The sequence below is a fragment of the Arvicanthis niloticus genome, chromosome 13, assembly GCF_011762505.2.
Source record: "Arvicanthis niloticus isolate mArvNil1 chromosome 13, mArvNil1.pat.X, whole genome shotgun sequence".
Taxonomy (NCBI): domain Eukaryota; kingdom Metazoa; phylum Chordata; class Mammalia; order Rodentia; family Muridae; genus Arvicanthis; species Arvicanthis niloticus.
The window spans coordinates 58,780,334-58,796,830 of NC_047670.1; the positions used below are offsets into that span (position 1 = coordinate 58,780,334).

Consider the following 16,497-nt stretch of genomic DNA (forward strand, 5'->3'; position numbering starts at 1 on the left):
AAAGGGAGGACTGCCAGTGAGAAGGAGGGGATGAAAGGGAGGACTGCCAGGAAGAAGAGAGTGATAAAAGGGAGGAGTGCCAGGAAGAAGGAGGGGAGGAAAGAGAGGACTGCAGGGAAGAAGGAGAGGATGAAAGGGAGGACTACCTGGAAGAAGGGGCGTGGGATGAAATGGAGGACTGCCAGGAAGAAGAAGCAGGGGATGAAGGGAGGACTGCACAAAGAAGGGGATGAAAGGGAGGACTGCCAGAAGAAGGAGTTGATGAAAGGGAGGACTGCTGGGAAGAAGGGAGGGATGAAAGAGTAATGGGGGACAACCATGACAAAAGAATGCTACAAGTATGTGTGGAACGACAAGGTGAAGACCTTGTTTTGTACAGTAAATCTTTACTGATAAAAACACATGCCCTGGGCTGAGGTGACAGCTCAGGGGTTAAGAGCATTGGCTGCTCTTTCAGAGAACCCAGGATCAGTTCCCAGCACCCACATGGTGGCTCACAACCATCTGTAACACCAGTTCCAAGGAATCCGATGCCCTCCTCTGGCCCCCACAAGCACGGCACATACATGGTGCATAACCATACACACAGGCAAATGCTCATACACATAAAATAAATGTCTTTTTAAAATATGCACATTGTGCATGTGGAGAATATTGCTAGTGAGTGCATGTATGCACACACACACGTGCACACACACATGTGCACACACATACACACACACACACACACACACACAGTGAGGGGAGGGAGGAGATGCCAGGAGAAGAAAGTGAGGGGAAGGCTGTGCCTCAGACAGCTCAAAGCGGAGGGACCTAAGGATTCCTATGCTTTTAGTATATAATTCTTATGGAATTTTTCTATTAGTTCAGAATTTTCTTCTAACACAAAGTTGAACTTTTTAAAATGAAGGTGATTACCCAAGAAGGATTACAGATCTGGATTTTATAAAAGTCTATAATCAATAAAAAAATAATATTATTAAAGTCTCATGCAGGTTAACATAACACACCACCCTTCACAGCTAATGATTCCAAAGTCTGCACAACTGCGTTGGTATTTACCTTGTCTTGAAGCGGCAATGCCTAGCATGGTTATCTCAGTGTTCCCCAAAGGATACATTTCTCTTCCCAATTTAAAACATGTGTAACTAGGAAATGAGGCCAGAGGGATGTGGGCTTATGGCATGCCTGCGGAGACACTGCCTGCACAGGGCACCTGTGACTGCTGCCTCTGAGGCTATGTGTGCCCCCAGATCTGAAAGCTGCAGGTACTTCAGAGCTTTCCTAATGTGACAGAAGATGGGCAAGATCGTGTCAGATGTGTGGTTCATGACTGGATGTTCTAGGTAAAAAGATACAAGAAAAAGGGGACCTTGCTGGGGGGAGGAGGGGGGCGGGCGGGAATCAGTCAGTAAAGTACTTGCAAGGACCCAAGTTCAATCCCCAGAAGCCACATTTAGAAAGCTAAGTGTGGGGACATGTGCTCATAACCCCAGTCCTGGGAAGGTAGTGATGGGCTGATCCTGCCTGGGACACACTGGCCACCCAGCCTGGCCCATGAGGTAAGCTCCAGGCCAATAAGCAAGCCTGTCTCAAAAACAGGATGGGCAGTGCCTGAGAAACAGCATTTAAAGTTCTCTTCTGGGGATGGAGAGATGGCTCAGTGGTTAAGAGCACTGACTGCTCTTCCAGGGGTCCTGAGTTCAATTCCTGGCAACCACATGGTGGCTTACAACCATCTGTAATGAGATCTGATGCCCTCTTCTGGTGTGTCTGAAGACAGTACAGTGTACTCATATATAAAATAAAATAAATACGTCTTTAAAAAAGAAGGTAAACAAATAGATCTCTATCTTACATCCACCTCTTAAAAAATTAAAAAAATAAAAGTCTCTTCTGGTACAGAGAGAGAGAGAGAGAGAGAGAGAGAGAGAGAGAGAGAGAGAGAGAGAGAATAAAAAGATGAGAGAAGACACTTGCCATATTACACCCAATAAACAGGAGGCCCAGGGCAACATTTCAGGACAGGAGCCACCCTAAGCCACCTACAGAGTCCTTTTCCACAGTCCATGGCCACCCTGCATGGTGCTGCTGCCAGTCAGGGAGAGGTCTGAGACTCCAGAGCCTGAGCCAGCCTATCATACATCCTATTGGACAAAGGTTTCAATAATCTCAGAGTCTCCGACAGCACATTTCAATTCTAACTGCAGGTGCAGTCTGCCATGACTGGTGTCCAGAGCTAAGCATCTTGGACAAAGTCAGGAAGGCTCTGCTTAGCTCTAAGCTCTGTGGGAGTTAGGGACATGCTGGAAGTGATTAAGATTCACAAGCATCCACACTCAAGTGGACTGCAGGCAGCAAGCTCTTAGGCTGGAGATGAGGGAGTTTCACAATCTGTGTCTAGCAGGCTGAGAGTTTCCATAGCCTGGTTCTCGCAGTTAGAATACCACAGGGGCCGCACAGAACTTAGTTCTCTGAAATCCATTTGCTCACAAGGCTTTTTTATTTCTTTAAATGGTCTAAGACTGGGCTGAGGAGATGGCTTACAGGGCATAAGCAAGAAGACCTGAGATCAGATCCCACACAGCTATGGAAAGATTAGGCATGGAAGCATGTACCTGGAACCCCATGCTATGGGGACAGAGGGACAGGCAGGTGGTGGGGCTTGGTCAGCAACCAGTCTAGCCAATCTGAGCTCCATGTTCAGTGAAAGACCCTGTCCCCAAAAATAAGATGGGGAGCAATGGATAAAGCCAGCCAAGGTTGAACTTCTACCTTGACAGGCGGATGCAGATGCAACAAGAGAGGGGATCCATGTTCATACTCAGAGACTCCTCATGGAAACACAGAGCAGGCAACTGCAAAGTCCGAGATGCCCCAACATTAAAGTACCCTGATGTGGCTCTCCAAAGAACACTAGAGCCATAGGATGTGCAGACAGCTTCTGAAACTATTCTAACTCCTAGGGCAGATTACTATGAAATCTTTTACTGGTTTTATGTATTTCCAATTGTACTACCAGTGGAGGAGGAAGGGTGCCACCCTCATAGACTAATCATTCAATTAATTCCCAGGACCTTGGCCCCCATGACTGACCACGGGTCTGGAGGCTCCAGGCCCTGAGGCAGCCTACCTGATGTTAGGGAGAGATAGCCAAGATCTACTCTTTAAAAGGTCTCCAGTGCCCAGTAACTTCTGAAAATGGCTGCTTCTGAAAACATGTCTAAGCCACGGTTCCTGGAGTTTTCTCCTCCTGCATAACTGCTTAGCTTGGAGAGAGAGTCTTTACTGTCAAAAGACATCAGGCTGTGGCTGTAAAGGCAATACAGAGATTTAGTTTTTCTGAGCCATGATTTCTCTATGTAGCTCTGGCTGTCCTGGAACTGGCTCTGTAGACCAGGCTGGTCTCAAACTCAGAGATCCACCTGCCTCTGCCTCCTGAGTGCTTGGATCAAAGGTGTGTGACACCACTGCCCACACAGCACAGGCTGTGGCTTAGTTAGGGTTTCCATTGCTGTGAAGAGACACCGTGACCAAGGCAACACTTATAAGGACAACATTTAATTGGGGCTGGCTTACAGCTTCAGAGGTTCAGTCCAGTATCATCAAGGTAGGAGCATGGCAATGTCCAGGCAGACACAGTACTAGAGAAGAAACTGATAGTTCTATATCTTGATCTGAAGGCCACTAGGAGAAGACAGGCAGCTAGGAGGAGGGTCTCAAAGCCCATCCCCCACAGTGACACATTTCCTTCAACAAGGACACGCCTACCCCGACAATGCCAAACCTCCTAATAATGCCACTCCCTGGGCCAAGCATATTCAAACCACCACAGGCTGTGACCCCATTTATTTGAAATATTCCACATCGCCAGGTACTGTCTACACTCCTTTTAAGCCCAGCACCTGGGAGGCAGAGGCAGAGGCAGAGGCAGAAGCAGAGGCAGGCAGAGAATCAAGGCCAGCTGCATCTCCATAATCAGTTCCAGGCACACTGGGATTATACAGGGAGACAGTGGCAAAGAGGAAAGAAAGAAGAAAGTAAGGAAGAAAGGAAAATAAAAATAAATAAATAAACATTTGGCATCTCCAGTGTCGATGAGTGGATTAGTCGCTCCCAGTAGATGAAGGCGTGGGGGAGGCTGGCTCCTAATGAGCACGGGCTCATTAAGTATTCAGGGCATATACATTCCATCTTAATTAAGCTGCTATTAAAAATGTAGACAGCAGCCGGTCTCTCTGGCTCAGCATGTGATGCCCTCTGCTGTCAGGTTGCTGCAGGAAGACCCTGAGAAAAAGCAGGGCAGCCTCCAAAACCAAGAGGAGGTGCTGGGGAGAGGAGCCTCAGAACAGAAAGGCTTAGCAAGGAGACATGGGAAGGATGACAGAGTCCAGACCCCTCACTGACTGAGCAGGCAGCTATGACACTGGAAAAGGAGGGGCAGGTGTTCCCTAGAGTGCTGGCGGAGAACTGACGACACGGGATTGCACCCTGGGCTTTGTGTGACACAGAAATGGCAGTGCTGTCAATGCAGGGGGCCACTCGTGTGAACCAACAAGACTCCTAGAACTGTGCCCACAGAGAAGGTTCTGGTGATAGCTCCCAGAGATGTAAGCCACCCCCTGCCTAGACCCTGGCTCCTGGCATCATCCTCCATCCACACACAGTTAGCAGAGCTCCAGAGAGACCCACTCTAGCGTCTCTGGATCTAATACCCCGAGAATCATCCGATTCTAGGACTCAGACAAGAGGGATACAGAAAGCAAACAAGTCCTTGTAGTAATGGAGTTGTGTCCAAGGCTGTGGGAAGCAAACTAGAGGGGCTCCTGCTGGCTGCGCAGGAATGATTTAAACACTGAGGTGAATAAATAATGATTCATGACTCACTTGCGAGGAGACCTCAAGTCCCTGCGAATATGTAAACAGTGGGTGAACAGATTGAAAGTCAGATGAGAAACGGAATATTTATTCATCTCAAAGTTTCCCTCGTGGAATATTAACTACAAAGTGCACACCCTGGAAAGCCTGACAGATTTCCCTTCTGAAGTGGCCAAGGCAAGCATCAGCAGCTCCGGGACACGATGGACTCAAGGGCAGCCTAAGCAGAGCATGGGGTTTCTGGGACACACCCATAGAGGTGCTGCCAGTGCAGGCTTCTGAGGAAATCCCAGGTAAACCCACATGGGGACTCCTTCGATAACCGAAGGCAGAACCAGGGAAAGATGGGGCAACTGGCTCAAACTAACAGGGACCAAATGGAAACCAAAATCAAGGGCAGGGTCTGACCATGACCTGGATGGGCATGGAGCAAATGCAGTGTCTGAAGCTGGGCTGGGAGAAATGAAGCAAGGCTGGGTTGTGGCTGGTGGGGACGATGCCCTAGTGTGAAGGAAATCCACAGCACAGCGCCTATGGGTAATGATGCAGCTTTTTCTCAAATGGCTTAGGAAAAAGGTGATCTCTGCGTTCTACACTCAACTTGACTATGACTTTGTTTTCAAAATACAAGGCCATGACTGTGTCAGACTAACAGTTCTGGGGCAGAGGGGAAAGCAGGTTTTAGAGGGAGTTGAAACCTAGAAGGAGCAGGTGGAGGGGAAAGCTTCCGGTCCTCAATGGTGTTTAGCTTCAGGCCAGGTCAAAGTCACTACTCAGCACAGGTTTTAGCTATGCTAAAACCCAAGGGAGAAAAAAACAGTCTTACTCCGCTAAATGTGCATCAAAGTGCTCTTGAAATTTGTACACAAATTAGTGCAGTTCCCAGACCTCATCAGAGATGCCTCTCTGTGCAGTGGATGGTGGGTAAGGCAGAAACTCACAACTGGTCAAAGTGGACAGAGTAAGTGCCATTGGAGTATTCCTCCACAAATGGCACATCTATATCACACACACACACACACACACACACACAAACACACACCATACACATGTATGTGCACATATACACACATGCACATAAGCACATATGCATATGTACACACACAACATATACACATAGGCACACATACATGTGCACATACACATAAGCACATACACAGACATGTATAATATACACACACATCCACACACTTGCACATACCTACACATGCAAATAAGCACATATACATATGTACAATATGCACATATACATACAACATACACACATGCACACATACACGTACACATACACACAAATACCACAAATACCAGCACAGATATGTACATTACACACACACACAGCTCAAAGGCCATAGTGGAAGAGGGGATGGATGGAAAGTTCCCAAGAGCCAGAGGTTGGAGAGGAGCAAAGCAGAGCAGGGTCTTCTGGACACAACAGGTCCACTGCACTCGTGAACTCACAGCAGCGTGATGGAAGCATGATGCCTGCCCATGATCAAGCCAGTCAACATTCTGGCATGAAGGAGGATGGGCCTCATGAGCCCCCACCCCCACCCCCCCACCTCCCGTTGAGGAGCTGGGGCCAGTCTGTGGCACATGGGGAGGGAGAGTCAGGTTGTGGGTCAACCATGGTCCAGTGGATAGTCACACCCAGGAGTGTGCAAACAGCACAGACTGGACCTAGGAGTTATTAGTGTGTGGATCGCACAGACTGGACCTACGGGCTATTAGAAGACAGGAGGACATGAAGCTGGAGGTCAATGGATCTGGGAGGAGCTGGGGAGAAGTAAGGGTGGGTGTTATCAAAATACATTATATATGTATTAAATTTCCAAATAATTAATAAAATAGTATATTTAAAAGACAGGGGCAGGGGCTGGAGAGATGGCTCAGCAGTTAAGAGCACTGACTGTTCTTCCAGAGGTTCTGAGTTCAATTCCCAGCAACCACATGGTGGCTCACAACCATCTGTAATGGGATCTGATGCCCTCTTCTGGTGTATCTGAAGACAGCTACAGTGTACTTACATACATAAAATAAATAACTCTTAAAAAAACAAACAAAAACACAATGTGTAAAGTTGCAGCCTCAGAAGATGATGAACCAATAGCAACACCGGGAAGGTAGGGAAAAGCTAGTAGATTTGGGAATTGGCAGACACCTAATGCCCACTTTGAAAACTATAGAGAATATAACATTTTTAAAACAGAGATCTGTAGGGTCCACAGGGACAATACCAAATGCCTGAAAGAAGACAGAACTAAACATATCTTTGACTAAACATGGTTGAGCACTTCTTGAAAGAACCAAGTGAGGAAAAGCCATGAGATCTGTACAAGAAGAAACAACAGCCACAACACTCTATAGCCCAGGCTAGCTTCCAGCTCGCTATGTAGCCCAGGCTAGGCTGGAATTTGAGATATTCTTACCTTAGTTTCCCTGGTTTGGGGGTTACAGTGTGTTCCACCATACCCTACTAAATCGCACATTTCTTTAAAAGTCAGTGGGAGAAATGCGACGACTTCCTGGGACTGAAACAAGAACCTGGTGACATGTTCCGTCCACTGAACTCCTGTGTTCATAACACCTCGTCCCCCTGTGTTAATCACACACAAATCAGCCTGGGGGTAGTGAAATAAGTTTTTAAAAGCACCAGCCTAGCATGAAGCCAGACTATGGTTAGGAATGAATGAAGAAGCAAAGTGTGATTACATGTACGTACATACGTGTGCACAAGTTCAGCCCTCAAGCTGGAAAGAATGCTCCCGATATCACCAATTCTCCACTGACTTCTCCACTCTTGTTATAGTTGTAATCTTCACAGACACTAGTGTTGAACACCCATTGACTTTATCTTCCTTTCCTTAAGGGCCCTGAGAGCTTGAACCAGAATCTTTTACTCTTTCCACTATCCTGGTTGGGACACACTAGTGATTGGCCCAAGGCCCTGGCATCATCCCAGCTGCACACCATCCCTGGCTCCTACAGTGTGGGGGAGAACAGACTGTCCCCTCTGCCTGTGCATAACAACCCTCCTTTCTCTATCATTCCACTAACATCTACTCCAAACTCAACAGCAGAGACGTTAAATGCCCCTCCCAGACAGATTTCTTGGAGTCCCAACTTCAGTAACAGAAAGCCTGCTCTCTGTAAGGACAGTTGTCACAGGCCTTATTAAACTCTATATCTCCTGAGCCATGAGTCCCTCGAAGGAGGAGTTGGGCTTCCATATGCGCCCCACCCCCAGCCCATGTACAGTACTGCTGCAGCACCAAGTAGATGGTCCTTAACTTATCCGTTTCTTAATTTTTTTAAAATTGTGTTTATTTATTGTGTGTGTGCATTCATGTGCATGTTGTATGTATGTATATATATGTGTGTGTGTGTGTATGCACACACATGCAGAGGCCTCCTCTATCACTGCCTACCTAGAGAGCGTCTAGATCTGTCTGTCCCTATCCCTCCCCTGGTTCCCAGCTACAGATGTACAGTATTGTGCCAGTTTATATGTGACTCTGGGGACACAGACTCAAATCCTTTTGTTTGCACGGCAGCCACTGGACCCTCTAAAGCACATGCCCCCCCGAAGGTCAACACACCCCCACCTAGCAGCTGAACTCAGGATGCCTGACCACCAGACTACATGGGAAGCATCATAGGGTTTGATATGAGAACAAGGGCTGAAATCTTAGGTTCTAACGTACAAATTGAGGGGTTCAGGAATTACCAAAGGATACTGCTCCTGCAGAGAACCCCCAATTTTGTTTCTAGCACTCATACTGGGGGCTAACAACCACCTATAACTGCAGCTCCAGGGAATCTGATGTCCTCTTCTGACTGCTGCAGACACTGCCTCCATAAGCATATACCCCACCCCACTTTACCCCCCCCCCCACACACACACGTGTGTGTGCACACACCCAAACACATAATTTAAAAAATATTTAAGCTGGTCCTGGAGGTACATGCCATTAATCTCAGCACTTGAGAGGCAGAGGCAGGTGGATCTCTATGAGTTCCAGGGCACCCTAGTCTACATGGTGAGTTCTAGAACAGCCAGGGCTACAAAGTGAGACCATATCTCAAAAAAAAAAAAAAAAAAAAAAGAATTAAAAAGTAAGCAAACAAACCAATCTTTATATGTGTAAACTGACCAAACACTTTTATACAGGAGCTTTTTTAAAGGAAAGTGACAAGCACACTGCTGTGACCGTTGTGTGCTAACTATGCGCACACAGATGCTGACCGTGTTATCCAAACTGGCCAGAACTGGAGTCAATTATAAACAATGAACAAAGCTCCAGTTGTTCGTGCAAGACAGTGAGGAGAAGACAGAGCAGGCCACATGCTCCTCTGTCAGCTCCCCTGGCTTTTCCAGAACAGTCCATGCCAGGCGTCGCTCATCCTACCTGGGCCAGCAAGTCCTGGAACTGATCTTTGGTGAGCGGCATGAGGAAAGCGGTGATGGCGCGCTTCAGCTCCCCCTTAGTCACCATCTGGCTGTGGTTCGGGTCAAGTATCTGGAAGACTTTTTTTATTTCATCCCTTTTGCTGGAAATCCTTTGAGATAAAATTCGTTCGATGTCTAAGAAGGACAGAACTGGATTGGCAATAACGGCGGCTGTGAATGAGACAGAGACACCCAGTGAGCACACTTAAACCAAGACGTAGCCCAGGCTGCACAGCCCAGTGGGGCTTCCTATTCAGGTGTCTACTCACTTAATGCCTCAGACAGGGAAAATCAGTTCCCACTTCAGGAATCTGGTCAGCAAAGATCACATCCATAAGGGAAGGAGGTGAAGGTGACTTTCCTTGTCAAGGACATGGGATACGGGAAGAAAGCTTGAGTGATGGAAGATGTGTGTCTCATAAGTCAATCTTTCTTCCTACAATTTTCTGTGTGTACATGTATGTGTATGTATGTGGGTGCTGGAGAGTCAACGCATGCATGTGGAGGTCAGAGGGCAGCTCAGAGGAGGGGGTTCTCTCTTCCTAGCTGTGGAGCCTGGGTCTCAAACTCGGGTCATCGAGCTTGACAGCAAAATAGATACCTTGACCTTCTGAACCACCTCAACAGTCCTCTCTCTCTCTCTCTCTCTCTCTCTCTCTCTCTCTCTCTGTGTGTGTGTGTGTGTGTGTGTGTGTGTGTGTGTGCGTGCATGCGTGCGTGCGTGCGTGCGTGCGTGCGTGTGTGTGTGTGTGTGTGTGTGCATGAGTGCACATGGACGGGTACATGTGCATGTGGAGGCCAGAAGCCAACAATGATGTCTTCCTGAATCTCTTCTCTATTTTTGAAGCAGGCCTCTCATCAAACCTAGAGCTAATGGGCCAGCAAATCCCAGAGATCCTCCTGCCCCACCTCCCTAGCACCAGGATTACACCACCACTCTTGGTGGCTGCAGCGGATCCTAACTCAAATCCTCAGGTTCGCCTGGCAAGCACCTTATCCACTGAGCCATCTCCCTGGCCCCTAAATCAATCTTTATAGCATCGTATCTTCCTTACATAAACCTGACAGTTTCTTACAGGGAAATCTTTGATTGACTGGGAGCCTTTTCCTTCCCAAGGCTGGAGACTTCCCCTGGCTGTGGAGACGCAGCATGAAGATGCCCACCATGCTCTGTATGTATAAGCATCAGGAGCTTCAATGTCCTGGGGACAGAATCCCAACTGATGCTTCAGGCCTCAGAAGTCCACATGTTACCCATGAGAGGTAATAGGTTATAGACCTCCCTGACTTCAATCCCAGATAGGGATTGTGGAGAGAATCATTCAGAGCCCCGGGGCACCCATTGGGTCCAGTGTGCAGGCCCTGGATGCTGTCTGATTCTCGGTAGCTGGCTGAGAGGCTGAGAGGCTGAGAACAGCAGCCTGGCATGCCCCTCATGATTAGCAGATTCCAGTGTTTGGCAAAGGCTTCATTAAGGCCTTGTCTTTTATACTCCCAAAGGTAGGCAGGAAGCCCCCGCATCTAGCAACTTCCTTAGAGTGTGCATTTCTTATCAGTGTAAGCTGCCTGGGTCATCTTTTGTCAAAGGTGATACAGGGAAACAACATGAGCTCCCCAGTCATGCCATGGTGGACATCTGCCCCACTCTCACCTCCTAAGGTTAGACTGTGGGCAAGTCCTGACTCACTTTGTCATAGCCCAGGGCTGTACAAGCCGCCATTGAGGAGACTGGGGAGATCAAAGATGCTGGTCATTCTCAGTGCCCAGAGCATTCTCCAGGAAGGTGGCCAGGAGACCAGAAAGGTACAGAGACAAGCTTAGATATTTTCAAGCCAATGAACACCTAGAAATAAGGTGGCTGTTTTGCTTTCTAGAAGAAAGTGGCAGTGCTGTCTGGGGGAGACTGTGGGACCTTTCTGAAGCAGAACCTACTTGTTATCTGCTATAAACAGATCACTAGAGAGGGGACTTTAGAGGTTATATCCAGACCCTGATATGATCCTTCTCCCTCTTCTACCTCCTTCCTGGTCTGCTATTATGTAACCAAGTTCCACCAAATACTCTGGTGAACTGAGCTGTTTCACCATGATGAACTGAAACCTCTGCGGCAGTGAGCCAGAGACCTTTCTCCTTTAAGATGCTTCTGCCAGGTACTGTGCTCACAGTGAGACTACCCAGCTGCAACTGAATGTCCCTGAGAAGTAGCGGCAGGAAGGAAGGGAGTTGGGCTATGGGAATAAACAAGAGGAGTCCAATCAAGGCAGTACAGCCAAGAACCCGGGATAACAAGAACTTCATGTTCTGGTTATGGGATATAACCATAACATTTCTGTCAATAGAATGACAGAACCCAATGTCCTTCTTCCACTTCCCTCTGTTACCACATGGAGGAGGAAGGGCAGGAAAGGAGGAAGAGGAAGGTGGAAGAAGGGCAGGGGTGGAGGCCGGTGGTATAGAGACAGGTCAGGCAATCTCAGTGCTCAGGAGCATGCTTCTGAGGTTCTATCCAATGTGAAGGTCACAGAACAGAAAGTAAGTATAAATTAGTGAAACTTTTAAAAAGCAGAAGCCACAGAATGCTTGATTTGATGAGTCTTGAGAAGTAGAAAAAAACTGAGAAGCCCATGAAACCTGATAGGTGGTCATGGCCTCCACTCAGAACAGCAAACCATTCAGTAGATGAAAGTTTCCAAGAAGACCACAATGAGCCCTCCCCTCTACAGGAAAAAGGACATATGTATCTCTCCATCCCAGGTTACAGTCTATCTCATCCCAGGTTACAGTCTATCTCATCCCAGGTTACAGTCTATCTCATCGCAGGTTACAGTCTATCTCATCCCAGGTTACAGTCTATCTCATCCCAGGTTACAGTCTATCTCATCCCAGGTTACAGTCTATCTCATCCCAGGTTACAGTCTATCTCATCCCAGGTTACAGTCTATCTCATCCCAGGTTACAGTCTATCTCATCCCAGGTTACAGTCTATCTCATCCCAGGTTACAGTCTATCTCATCCCAGGTTACAGTCTATCTCATCCCAGGTTACAGTCTATCTCATCCCAGGTTACAGTTATCTCTGTCCTAGGTTATAGTCTATCTCATCGCAGGTTACAGTCTATCTCTGTCCCAGGTTACAGTCTATCACCAGGAGAAGGCAAGGCAGCAGGAACTTGAAGCCACGGGGGACCCTCTCGGCAGTATCCCATCCTCAGTCAGGGCACTCAGCAGTGGATTGATGCCTTATACTTGTGTTCAGCTCGCTTTTCCCTTTCCATGCAGCCCAGGAAACAGTTCTACCCACATTTAGGGTGATCTTCCCACCTCAAATAGCCTGTTCATGAAAATCCCCCAAAGGCAAGACCACAGGCCAATCTAATCCAGTCAAGTCTTCATGAAGCCCCTCCCCCAGGTGACTCCAGATTGCTTCAGGTTAACAATTAAAACAACCATCACGGCAGTGTTCTCCCCAACTTCAACTCCTGGTTGTATATGGCATCAGCTGCATCTGTCCCTGAGAGCAGCAGCACCATGCAAGAAATATGCAGCCATTGTTCTTTCAAGGCACTGTATGTGGGGCTTTGTCTCCTGCAATTGACACCTGGGACAGAGGAGGCCAAGGCTAAAGAGAGAACTCCTGAGCTCAGTGTGGAGTCTCTAAGTGTGTACACCCTCTTGACGGATGAATCTCTAATATGGAGATCAGAGAGGCTGGGGTAGGACAAGCCATGTGGGAGCTGGAAGCCTGAAGCATAGGAAGCATGGAGCAGGGGGGAGGGACAAGGGAAGAAGGTGTATCTAGAAAACCCCTACTTTGCTGGAAGTGGGATTCACCATTCCAGAGCTACTAGCAGGGCACCTATCACTATCAGCCCACTATCAGGTCCTGGTGCCAAGAACACCACATTGGGCAAACAGGTCCAGCCTACCATCTGGAGGGGCAAGACAGACAAGGGCAGGCAGCCAGTATGTCACAGGGTGGTGACAGATGGTGGTGAATGCAGCAAGGATGGCAAGAGATCAGCAGAGTGTGGGATGGTGCCACCATGGGCTGGTCTAGCCAGACAGGTGGTCCAGGATTCCTCCTGAGGGAGTTTAGGAGCCAAGACCAGAATGTTAGAAATGAACCATCAGCTAACAAGCAGAGGTGACTACATTCTAAACATAGACCAGAGTGGCCTTGTAAAAGTTCTGTATGGGAGCAACCTCAGTCTGTCTGAGAGAGCAAAGAGGCCAGGGTAGCTGTGGGGGAAGCAGGCAGGCCCAGGGATCACCAGAAAGGCAACAACAATACACCATTCCACAACCTCAGAGACTGGACAGAGTGAATAAGAAACCAGAGGAGGAGGTTAGAGAAGATGTCATTCATCCAGGCCATGAGGAAATGGGTGTGGCTTGACCCTGGTACCATCCTGAATGTGGATCACAAGCTGGCAAACCAGGACATAGTGTGCTGGCTCTTACACTGACCAGGTCTTGCAGCCAGTGTGGCTCAGGGATGGGCAGGAGCTTGAGGAGCAGATCAGGACCCTGCCTCCATGCTTGATGTAAGGACCTGGACCACTTGTGCTACTGGCTGAACACTAGGTCAAGGTGCCTGGTGGAGCTTGTGTAAAGTGTCTGCAACCAAGGTGCAAACAGAAAGCCAGCCAAACAGCGGACATGCGACCTGGAACCTAGTGGGGAAATCAGTGTAGAACTGGCTACACACGTGACACTTCAGAACATGAAGCCAGGGAGGGACAGTGGGCAGAGGACCAAACACAGAGCCTGAAGGCAGAGGAACACTCCAGAACCTCTCGTCAGACCCCTGAGGATGCTCGGCAAGGCGGGGGCTCTCCACTCTCCCATCCCCTCTTCCAACCGCTGAGACTCTAAGCAGCAGCTGGGTTCCCAGAGAGGAACTGTGTGGTGCAACTCAGCTGGAGTGCGCAGCTCTTCCTGGGGCTGCCGGGTGCCACGGGGGACCCTCTCGGCAGTGGATGCCTCTACCCTGAGATCTCTTCTCAGACGTTTTGTGTACTTTTTAATTGCTTTCCAAGAAGCCCCAACTTGACACTCAGAATTGTGATTTAGAGGTAGCAGACAGTATCAGCCAGAAACTGAGGAAGTACTTAAGAGCAGCTTCTGGTTTCACAAGTCCAATGCAGTCCCTCAGACACAGGCCTGATGCAGTCCCTCAGACACAGGCTTGATGCAGTCCCTCAGACACAGGCCTGATGCAGTCCTCACACACAGCCTGATGCAGCCCTCACACACAGGCCTGATGCAGTTCCTTAGACACAGGCTTGATGCAGCCCTCACACACAGCCTGATGCAGCCCTCACACACAGCCTGATGCAGCCCTCACACACAGGCCTGATGCAGTTCCTTAGACACAGGCCTGATGCAGTCTCTTAGACACAGGCCTGATGCAGTCCTCACACACAGGCCTGATGCAGCCCTCACACACAGCCTGATGCAGCCCTCACACACAGCCTGATGCAGCCCTCACACACAGCCTGATGCAGCCCTCACACACAGGCCTGATGCAGTTCCTTAGACACAGGCCTGATGCAGTCTCTTAGACACAGGCCTGATGCAGTCCTCACACACAGCCTGATGCAGTCCTCACACACAGGCCTGATGCAGCCCTCACACACAGCCTGATGCAGCCCTCACACACAGCCTGATGCAGCCCTCACACACAGGCCTGATGCAGTTCCTTAGACACAGGCCTGATGCAGTCCCTCAGACACAGGCCTGATGCAGTCTCTTAGACACAGGCCTGATGCAGCCCTCACACACAGGCCTGATGCAGTGCCTCAGACACTGCCTGATGCAGCCCCTCAGACACAGGCCTGATGCAGCCCTCACACACCAGTCAGATGTGTGTGAGTGAGATGCAGCCCCTCCAACTAGAACTAAAAGCCAGACCCAAACCTCCTCAGGCTGCTGATTGGGGGAACCAATCAATGCCATCTTCCTGGAGGGCAACTGGACAAGCTTTCCAGTGTAAGTTTAAGGGCTAGAGAATGATAGCAGACCGCCACTCTACTCCTACCATGACAGCAAGCAAGATGAGTTAAAAATCTGTACAGTTTCAAACCAAGCCAAGACCTGAAGATACAATAGAAACCAAATACCAGACAGGACAAGCTGGTCCTGGACAGCCCAGAATGACAGTGCCTTCTCTCTCTGCAGGGAGGAGGAGGCAGATACAGCATAGACAGATGACAAGGAAACAACTGGATACTCAGGAGCCATATGTGGTGGCAGACAGATTGTCATCCTGGCCCTTGGTGAAATGCATGTAAGGAGCAAACTGGGCAGGTGCTGAGAGCTAGAGAACAATTCCCAGATACTCATGAGGTCTCCCGCAGCAGAGGCGGCTGCTCTCCAAAGGCTGGCTATGGGGTGAAGAGGCAAGACAAATCCCTACGGAACACATGGAGTCTCTTCCCAGGGAGCACGGGGGGCCAGCTGCAGGTTCGAGGTAAGGCAATGGAGTCAACAGACAGCCCTCCACATGCAGAAGCTGTCAGCGGAGCTGGAAAACCAAGGAGTCTGGAGGTCCTACCCTGCCACCACCACTCAAACTCAGAAGGGCTGTGAGGCAGGCTAGGCCCCTGGAGACCCAGCTGTTAGCTCACGTTCTTGGCTTAGTAGCAGACTCCACGCGATACACGGACCAGTAAGTGTGAGGTGGAAACCCAAAGATAAAAATGTTTTATCTTGCTATTCTCATCCATATTACTTGCTTATTCATATGTGCATCTGTTTGTGTGCCACCTGAAAGCAGTGCCCACAAGGTCAAAAGAAGGCAGCAGACTCCCAGGAGCTGCACTTACAGCCACCATGAGCTACTCGGTGTGGGTGCTGGAAATAGAACTGGGTCCTCTGCAAGAGCAGCAGTGCTCTTAACAGCTGGCGCGGTGCTCCCGCCCCAGATAAAACTCCTTTAGAAAGAAAAAGAGCATATCATAGCACAAGTATTTGTTTACTATTGTCTGCTTGCACAAGTTACACAGGTGCATCTCCAAATCCACACGCGTTCATGGACCTCAGAGCACTGAGCCGCTGCTGCTGCCCACTGGGAGCAGAAAGTGGTGCTAGTAGACACACACAATGTGTGTGTGTGTGCATGTGTGTGCAATTGTGCATGTGTGAGTGTACGTGTGTACAAGTGTGCAT

At 48.9% G+C, this 16,497-nt stretch overlaps 1 protein-coding gene across 3 annotated transcripts in view; it reads right to left on the reverse strand.

The window, feature by feature from the left end:
• The window catches only part of Efcab6 (EF-hand calcium binding domain 6), a 194,425-nt gene that overhangs the window by 153,487 nt on the left and 24,441 nt on the right, over nucleotides 1-16,497 (reverse strand). For all 3 annotated transcript variants that reach the window (XM_076911766.1, XM_076911767.1, XM_076911768.1), the window contains exon 4: nucleotides 9,288-9,499. In XM_076911766.1, the coding sequence (XP_076767881.1) occupies nucleotides 9,288-9,499 (212 nt within the window). The remainder of the gene's footprint in view (nucleotides 1-9,287; nucleotides 9,500-16,497) is intronic.